The 10,252-nt window shown below is 40.1% G+C and overlaps 1 protein-coding gene across 1 annotated transcript in view; it reads left to right on the forward strand.

Annotated features, from left to right (window-relative positions):
- The first annotated feature begins 7,916 nt into the window (after positions 1–7,916).
- Positions 7,917–10,252, forward strand: part of nkx2.2a (NK2 homeobox 2a) — an 11,642-nt gene continuing 9,306 nt past the window's right edge. The window contains 1 exon segment of the mRNA XM_080870314.1: positions 7,917–9,751. Within this exon segment, the coding sequence (XP_080726440.1) occupies positions 9,713–9,751 (39 nt within the window). The 5' untranslated portion in view covers positions 7,917–9,712.

Raw genomic sequence — 10,252 nt, forward strand, 5'->3', positions numbered from 1 at the left:
GCAAATTTGATGATTTAGTGAGTTGAAGAACACAGGGATTTTTTTTTTGCCAAATGGGGACCATTTAAAGTTGACCTTTGGAAATGTTATTTTGAATGCAATGTGATGGTGCTGTTTAATTTGAAGAGGTACTTATCTCAAAGTCAACATCTTACTTCTGTTTTCCTGACGCACACTCAGTCACCATATATTAGGCAGTAGCCTGGCAACCACAAGAGTAGAGCTGTACCAAATGGACATGTTTGCAATATGACAGGCCCAGTGTGCTCCTTACCGCTGACCCTGCCTGCCATTTTGTTTCTGTCCTGCGAAGGTGTCAGTGATAAACGTTACCTTGTCTCAGCAGGTGTGCCTGGATGGAGGACCCTGCCGCACGGAGGGGGTCACCAACCCCACAGTGTTTCCCCCATTTATTTGAATAATGGCCCATTAGGACGGCTGGATATCCGATGTTAAAGTAGCTGTATGTGTCTCCCAGATAAAAGACATAATTACCTGAGAGAGGGAGGATGTGTTGTGCAGTGCACACTTTTCCTCAGCTGGGCTTCAGAGTTCAGAATTAACACACACTCCTGCCATTAGGTGGCGACAGAGAGGGACAGCAAGCAGAGAGACACAGCGAGAGAGAGAGAGGGGGGACTGGGGGGGTTATGGGTGTGAAGACCCAGGTCATGGCTCACACATACATTACCACAACCTGAGTATAAAGAAAAACTGTTAGTGGAAAGCCAAACCGAGTCACAAAGTATGTTTCTGAAAAGGAAACCTTGACACTTTAAACTCTACAGCGCATTGTTTTTCCAGCGAGACCACCATATTTTATCCTTTGTGAATCAGGATGCACTTATTTATGTTTTAATACAAATTCATTCAAATTGGTAACAACAAATTAATCCAGTTTTCAGAATGAAGGTCTCCAGAACTACAGTTTGCATCTTTTAATCTCTTTTAAAGCAATTACTGTTCTCGTTGAATTGTATAGTATCATGATGAACACAGAGTGGGCAATTTGCAAACCTTTGGCTTGCTGAGAGACACAGTTGTCCTTTTTGGGTGGCATTGTGGCTCCTTTTGCCTTTCATATTTCTAGTTCAAGAGAGACTTACCATTACTGTCAATGAAAATGTGGGTACAACATTTGGAGTGGTATTTATATAAGCCCAAAAGATTGCCAATTAATGATGAGTTCTTTATCATTTATTTGCCCTTGGGTTTTTATTCCTCAATTGCTATCACCTTATAAAAGCATCCTTTTAGCACAAAGAATAGAAGCCCATTTTCATGACCTCCTCTAATGCATTTCCCTCCATCTTCACTGCCTCGAAAAAAGTTTCCACCTCTTCACAAAACATGTTAATTGCCATCGTGAGCCCAGTATAAAGAAAATATCTACACGTTAATTATCCAAATATGTTGGCAACCCATCTGCAGAAAGCCATTGAAAATACTAAATTGTGTTTTCTCCTTTTCAGCTTTTATTTTGGACACATTGTTAATCAAAAGGCTTCAGAAATGTGCAGATGGGCAATCCTTGTGTCTGCAAGGAACAGCCTGGTTCAAGGTGAGTGTTTCATGCCCCCAAGCCCTTCTGTTACTCTCCATTGTGTTGTTTAGGTTACATATCCTGATGGGCTCAAATAGAGAGTTTCTCACACGCATCCAATCGCACTCACACACAGAAGAAACTCTCACAGCCATTAAGATATATCCGCATGCACACTGCTCTACATGCAACCGTGAGCACACCTACTCATGGCAAGGCATTAGCTTTGGGTCATTATTTGTGCGATTGTCTGTTTAAGTAAGATTTCAGTAAACAGAATTTTTTTTTCTCTTGGTGGAAAAATGGACACTGAAAATGTAACCTCAGACCTCCAAAAGCTGTAGAATCTTTGATACAATATTGAAACCTTAACCTTTTGCATTTATGGGCCAAACTGGTTGAGAAACCCTTTAAAGTAGTTAAAAACATTTTAAAGTGCCACAAAGAAATATAATCTGCAGTAAACTGAGTGTGAATGACAGCTTATTTTATAGAAATGGATTATCATCAGGCACTATTTGAGCTCGCATTGAGTTAAATGTTCAAATGTTCAAAGTGACCTGGATGCAGTTTTGGAGAGACTCAGCTTATGTTTGTGGTTGTGTAAATATTAATATAAGTTTGGATAAAAAGTAAATTTCTGTTTTTAAGGGTTGTTATATCATCTTTGCACTTTATATGTAAGTTCTTAAATTCCTCTTGGGCTCCAAAAACGTTCTAGTAGTTGTTTTCAGTGTCGTCCCCTCAAGTTATAGACACATCACAAGCTCATGATGTTGCTGTTTAAGGCTCCGTTGACTGTCACACACATAAAGTTGGATACACTTCAGCATGTAACGCAGCTCTGTCAAGTTGACCAGACATTTATGGATGTAGTATTGCAGTATTATAGTAATGAGGATTGTTTTAATTGATCTAGCTGCATTCTGCATATTCAGTTAGTATGTGATATAAACTTTGCTCAGCATACTCTGAACATCCATTTTCATCCATATGTGGACAGTAATGCATGTGAACCATTGTCATTTACCATGCAGTTTACTTTTTGATCCTTGCTGGTGATAAAATGTATGTACAGCTTTGGATGAATTATATTCATAAATATTCAATTAAAGGCAAAAAATAGAGGGGACATTATTATTATCATTATTATTATTAGTTTACAGTGTAATTCTGTGCTACTTTCAGCTGCTGCCTTACTCACAGGCGTTCAGCTCCACATTTTTACACTGGATTTCTATTCCTGGGATCAAACTGGGGATCTTTTGCTTCGATCTCTGCCCGGCTCCTTGTTGCTGGAAGGACAACAGCACACACTTTACAACCATCCATCTGGTTTTTAGGCAATATACAACTTTGAATAATAAAAAAGCAGAGCTACTGCTTTAAAAAGGATTTAAAAAAAATTGCAATACTTGACCTTACTAGATTCCTCATAAAACATTTAAAATGTATGTTCCAATAAGCCATTACTTTAATGTATGTTTTTCTCCCTTTCCTTTGATGGCTGCTTGTCATTTCCTTTGTGCAACATTGTGATATTTCACTACATTCACTACTAGTCAGTATTCTATTGTATTCAGTGGAATTTCAAAGTTTTACCACGTTAATCTGTCCATGGTTTCATCTACCTGAAGGGTAAACTTTTCAGAAGGATGTTTGTTAGAAGGATTTTACATGAGCATATATTTTTCAGCAAGATACATTTGTAAAAGAAGTGGCCTTGAGACATCCCTCCTCTAATTCATCATGCTTTGTCCATGCTGTACTATTCAGATATGAGTTATATTCTACCTTCCCCACCGTGGACCTACTGTTGAAGCTAACAGTCAATATCCTTGCACTGCTTTTGAATCTTTGCTCCAGACCTGTTCTGTTCAGCAGGAGTGAAGGCAAGGACGAGTGCACCCAGCTCCAATGATCTGTCCTTGGCTCATGCTGCGTTTATTGTTTCAAAAAATAAAGGAAGTCTTGTAAGACTAAAGCAGAGTTACTACTGCTTTCTGCATGTATTAAGTTCTCTCTTGATGAATACACTGTGGAATCAATGCACCGTTGTGGGTTAACACTTTGCAGCGCTACCCTTCAGGTTTAGGTTTAATTTACCGGATGATTTGGTTCACCAAAGAGAAAATGCTTTATTGTTAAGGTGGTCCTACCTGTGAGTTGTTGCTCTGCTTTTACCTTGGATGATAGAAGCAGTGTTGAAACATACCTGGTCAGGTGCCTTTCTTGTCTATCACAACCATGAGGTACTTAGGCTGCTTTTGTCTTCAACAGCCATACGGCCACATATCTGCACAACACTTACTTTCCAATTTGCTGAAAGTATGTGCAGGTTCACAACCACTTTCTTTATTTACGTCCTCACTTTCACTTCAGCGGCTATCATAAACGTTTGTCGTCTTTCCTCGTGATACCTGACTGAGCCGATATGTGCTCGAGCGAAAATAATTTTGATTGCCTCCGTTCTTGATTATTATTTGAAGCTTACACCTTTTCAGGCAACTGACCTAGACTGGGACTTTTGTGTTGTACTCACATGCCACAAGGGCTAAAATGCTTAAATAATGTGTCAGGTAAGTATTGTATTATTGGCCCTTAGCCTCAGCAGCAGGGTTTACAAACAGCTATATGGCTCTCCAAGGCCAAGCACTGGCCTTGCACTAGAGGCTTAGCACTGAAATGGAGGTATTCAAGCTTAAAGTTATTCATGTCAAGTAAGGCCCACAAAACCCTTCCATACAACCCATAAATCTGATATTTTGATGGAAATACCAGACATTTCATGAGTGCTCTAAAGGAGCTTTTTCACTCAGTTAACACTTTGACACAGCTCACCACTTTCACACTATTTGTTCCATGGCTTCTCTTCCTCTCCAGTAGGTAACACAGCAGGGCAAAAACGTTAAGACTGAACGCCCTGCACTCCACAGCTCCTCAAATTCACAATGCACTGTTGTCATTTAAGGAACGGTAATATTCATCAGTGTGTAGAACTGGGCACTTTGTTGGAAAACAACTCATCTCTCTACTTTGCTTCACATCTCTTAAAGGGGCTATAAACTCCTATTCATTCGCCTTAACACTGAGGACTTGGCGATCTAATGCTAAACCTCTCCAAGTGCATGTGTTTGTGAAGAAAATGTTCTAAGCCTTTCAAATTGATAGGACTGGCTATCATCATGTATGAGTTCCAGCCATCCAAGTGAGCCCTCAGCTTTAATTAAACTTTTTTCAAAGTGTATCTTCCATGAAATCAACCTAGTCTCTCTGGCATTCGTGTGTCGAGAAGCTCTCCCTCTTTTTCGCTCGAGTGGTCGATACATTAAAACTTGAACTGATTGATTTCAGAATGCTTGTGCCATCAGTGTCCTTACGCTGCCATTAACTACATCTGAAGTATCTTAGTCATCAAGCTTTAGGCCAGGGATTGATAATAGCTTGACCGCCGGGGCCTATCTTACCCATCCTTTTTCAGGAGGTCTTGTATTTAGCACCCAGAGCACTTGTGGCAAAACTCAAACAGCACAAGGGTATTCACAGAGCAGCTGAGTGGAAAGCTTTTTCTCATTCGTCTGAACCTCATGAATATATTCCAACTCTAACCAACTACTTTGCCTTAATGTGGAATTTCATCAAGGTATGAGGCCAATTTATTTATTTGTATTCTCAGCTTCTTAGTGATACTCTTGAACACGGTGATGACAGGCAGGATAATCTCAGTCTTTCATCAGCAAAGTGGCCCTGCACAAAACCCATCAGTAATGTATTCGCTATTGATTGATGGTCGCTCCTGCACTACTAGGCAACACCATTATTATCATGCATAGATTCCAGACTGCCCACAATAAAATCATTGTCTTGATTTAAGTCATCCACCCCTGAGGTGTCATAATAGCACGACTGGTATTTGCCTTGTATTGCTTTCTTCCTCGACAATTGCCGGGATTCCCTGTTATCATCTTTACACCAGCCTAATACTCTTGCAACCTTTCATGCAGGAGACAAAGCTTTGTTTACACAAAAATGCTGCCGGTGTGTATGTGCAACAGGTGCAAAGATATGCTAAAGATAACAGACATTTGATTGCATTTTATTTTTTCTAAGAGCAGATTCTGAATTTAAGTGAATAATTTAACATTTTGGGGACCAAACTGTTTTGGGTTTTTTTTTTACTTTGTGCTATATTTGAAACTTTTAAGCTTTTATTTTGACTCATGTTGTCAAACTCTGACTTGTGATTTTATTCAAAAACTAAAAGTCGTAAAAGTTTCCACAATTATAACAAACAGTTAAAAAAAAACATTTGTTGGTTTTCTAATTGTTAATGCCATCAAAAGATTCTGTTATTATCATTATGTTTATTATTATTATCTGCTGGGTTGTACTATGCTGCTATTCTCCTGAACATGGTACGTGTGACATTTTCTCTGTTCTCACCGTTGCGCCCGTTTTCAGTGTCGACACGCGTGGCTCTATGTTGCAAACATTATATGCTCGTAGTGCGCCTCCTGGGAGCTGCCCGGGTCTCGAATCATTGTGAATTACTGTGACCTTGGTTATCAATCATTGTATCAGGGTATCTAATGTAAACGCAACCGTGGTGTGGATAACATGCCACATCTGCTCTCTGGACTGTGCTGCTTCTTGGTTACCAAGCGATTTATTAGAGCGCACTGTGTGAGGGATAATAGGTCAAGGTATAAGGATCAACTAGCAACGCTTCCATAGGCATACAATTATCTCTTAAACCGGCTGTTGTAATATTGTTATTCACCAACAGATAGTTTTGTGTCCCCAAAGCATTTCAAAGAGGGAAAACTAGTTGTGTAGCTTAAAAGCGCCCTCCAAGGGGAGTTGTGTTTGCGCTCAAGACCAATTTATTGCCGATGAACATATGGCCAATATTTTGTCTCACGTCATAGCAAGGGGAAAACAAACATCATGCAATGTTAGCGAGTCAGCAAGAGCAGAGCCACTTGGCCAGCTATGCAAACGCTCTTGGACAATATGAGAAGAGGAGCACTTGCTTTCTGGGTATATAAACCACATCAGGCTTATCTCTGCACGCACTCCTGACTCCCATTTGAAGATATTTCATTAACTCTGCGCGCTGTCTTAACGCTGGCAACACATTCAGCCCCCCTCCAGTCTAGGTAAGCGCACTGGATGCTCCAGGCAGTTTATACAGTATTTTCTCTTGTTACAGCTTAATAGACGCTGCTTATTTTCTGTTACTGCTGATTCATGCACGTGAGCGCGCACTTTGGTCTTTAAATTAATAAAACGCTGATCTTAATGTGTTTTAAATACAAGAATGATGCAGCCAGGCCTGTGTGTTTTCAGCCTACAGTAGCTGGTGATCATTACGCGTTCACTTGGGCAGACTGTGCTCTTTTCAGCATTATCATTGCGTGACACTTAGAGAAAGAGGCCTTCACCTTCACACTCAATTGCTCAATCGGGAGAATTGAGGTGTCATCTGGAGATGACTAAGAGTAAAATTAAAGAAAATATTTTAATACGACAGATGTTCTTGTCCAAGAGTCAACAAAAGGCGCACACATTGACCCCAATGATGCAAAAAATTTTATTAAATTTTTTTTAAAAAAAAGCTTCCACAAATGATGCGCTCACAAAGTTACACCAAAGCCGAGCCAAATTCTGTGCTCGAAGATAACATCTCTGTGCTTTACCTGTCAGAAATCCTGCGTTTGGTCCTCGTATGATCAAATGTTTCTTTTTTGTGCACCTATGAGCACCGATACTGGCAATCATAAGTTGCCTAATTGTAAGCACCCCCTGTTGTTTCTTAATTTTGCCGGTAGAGACCGCTAGAGCTCTACAGATGTCAACAGCTGTTAACGTTATTACTGCTCTCGCACACTAGCTGCTTAACAAGGAGGACAAGTTGTCTGTACTTGTGCCATCTACAGCGGGCCAGATCAAGTTTTCGTGGAGAGGATGATTTACTTATTTATTTATTTTATTTTTGTTTATTTATTTGTTTAATTGTTTATTTGACAATAATATTGTTCGAGGCTTTACAAATTGTCACTTTGGATTTATGTGAAGAAGCCTTGGAGATTTCTAACTATTCTCCCTCCTCCCTGCCGGTGTCAGAGCGATGTTGAAATGGGAAGTGATTAAAAAATAATAAACCCCCTTTTAGCAATTTGTCTTACATAGAAAAAGATTAAGGCGAATGGGAAAGCGTGGCATGAAATTCACCGTTACAAATAAACTGGTGGTTTAACAAATGAAGGCATCTCCTCGGGGCATGGGCGCCTCGCTATAATCTCGCCATGACATGTTTAATCATTAGAGAAAAGGAGACGAATAAAGACTTTGTGCCCGGGGCGGGGGGAAGGTGGAAGGATTTCTGTTTCTGTTTTCTTTTCTTTTTTTTTTCTTCTTCTTTTTTTTAAGAAAAAAAAGGAAAAAAATCGGGCTCCAGAATGATTTCTGCCCTCGAGCCAAGTCTCCCCGGGCCACGGCTTAGCCCCCATAAATAAACTGGACCCGGCTCTACCTGAATATTATATATAGCCTTTTAATCATAGAGGGAGGAAATCGGTCTTGTCAGTCTGTACATTTATCATAGGCACCCTGAGGCAGGCGGGGTTACCTTTATCAAAGACTACCTCACTGCCTGAGGCATCCGAACACGCTGAAATTCAGCGATTAAAGGAAAGCAATGATCAACATTATTATGGATTCTCCTGCGGCATTCTTATTTGTGCATTCAATCGAAAGATTTATTTAATCAACAATATAAAAAGCCCTTTCTTTACTTATTTGGGAACAATCGTGGGCATGAATTTTTAGGAGGGAATTATAATTAATCAGACGGGGCCCGTTTTTTGGGGTTCATCCGAAAAATTAATTGTTTTTGGATGAATCCATTCTGTCATACTTTTGATTGCAAAGCTGGGATCAGAAAAAAAATGTAATGAGCTTTAATAATTAGGCAGCCAGCTCTGTAGCATATAATATTAAAATGGAAGAACTGGCAAAACTGGTGATAGCATAATTACAGCATCGGTGATCACATAGAGAAAAAAGGTTAGTCTTGTGCACGCACTATACGCACAAAAGTCAAATGAACATCTCAGTCAGAATAGTGTATCGTTCTGGTGTCAGATCTAAAGATTTAATGTCAACCGGACTCAAGTAAGCAGGTGATAGGAAGGAGCAGCACTGCGCCCTGCATTGTCCTTTAAATCCTGCTGCATCCACAGCTCAGAAGCCATTCTTTACAATATCTTCTGTGCGCATTAACACCCCCAATACACACACATTTCACACAGTCCTAACTGGGGATAGTGAAACAATGGTCTCTAAGTGGATTTAACATTTTTTGTTTCAACTTTTTGACTCTAAACAGAGGATTCTTATTTTTGCGAGTTAATATTTAAAGAAACACAAACCAAAAGCGTGGGAAAAAAATACAAAAAGCAAACACAACAACAAAAACTACAATAAATAGATCATGACTAGAAAATAAAAGTCTAACTTGGACAAAATGCACGACGTATTTTTACACTTTGTTTTTTTACAAATAATTTTACATAAATTTAGCCTGAATGTGTCCTGAGCGAATTTACTGGACTGTAAACATTTCCCGGTGTTGGTCCCGTTAACTCGTCCAGCTGTACAAAAACAGTCTGCGTACTGGCCACTGTCAGAGTGAAAAGGCAAGCGGGCTGTTTGAACTACCTGTGAAAGTAAACAGGTAAACACAGAGCGATAGGCTCTCCAAGTGGAGTACGTCCACTTAGCCAGTGCACATTTACCTCTCCTTTTCCGAAACCCACGGCTCAATTGATCAAATAGTATATCCCCAGCAACTGACCACATTCTGCAGCCCAGTGCGCACCCATGCACCGTCACCAGACCTACTGTGACTCCCCCTCCCCGTGTCAGTGTGCCACCCACGGCAGAACCAAAGCAGAATGACACGGATGGTAACCCTGCGTGCTCAAACATACCATAATTTGGCTCCATACACTTTTACGCCACTGAATAAATCTCAACGAAATAATGTTGTTGCATGGGCCAAAGTCAGTTTCCTGATGAGGTGCGCATAAAGGCTGCAGCCTGGGTCATTCCTCCGTGGTGCGTAAAGCTTTCTGGGTGTCTCCTGTGGGCTGCTTGTCCCTTCACATGTCGGATTTAGCTGTGCAGCATTACTTGGTGGATCAGGTCAGTAACCTCTCTCTCCCTTATAGAGGCTCAGGCGCAGCTCCAGTTTGTCCATATAGCCCGCTCAGCTCAATGGAGCCTTTGTGGGACGCAGAGACTTGTGATTAATTCTGCCAGGCTAGTGAAATATTTACCTCAGGCCTGTGCACCAGGCGCGCTTTTATATGCACCCAAAATCTTAGAAAGGACGTTCCAAGAAAGAATGAGCGAAGTAAATTTTTACCTAGACTGTATCTTATTTTAAAATTTAAAAAAGTCTGTAATATTACTGCTAATTGTCGCAAAAGAAGAATAATTTGCCATGTTAAATATAATAATAATAATAATAATAATAATAATAATTATTATTATTATTATTATTATTATTATTATTATTTAAACTGCGTTTTTCTGAAGCAATCTATGGAACCAGCCTATAAGGAACTAAAAAGACACAATAGGTCCTGGCTTTCGAAAAGGAGACTACTGTGTGTGTGAGAGAGAGTGTGCGTGTGTGTGTGC

The sequence above is a fragment of the Rhamphochromis sp. 'chilingali' genome (assembly GCF_963969265.1).
Source record: "Rhamphochromis sp. 'chilingali' genome assembly, chromosome: 21".
In the NCBI taxonomy this organism is placed as follows: domain Eukaryota; kingdom Metazoa; phylum Chordata; class Actinopteri; order Cichliformes; family Cichlidae; genus Rhamphochromis; species Rhamphochromis sp. 'chilingali'.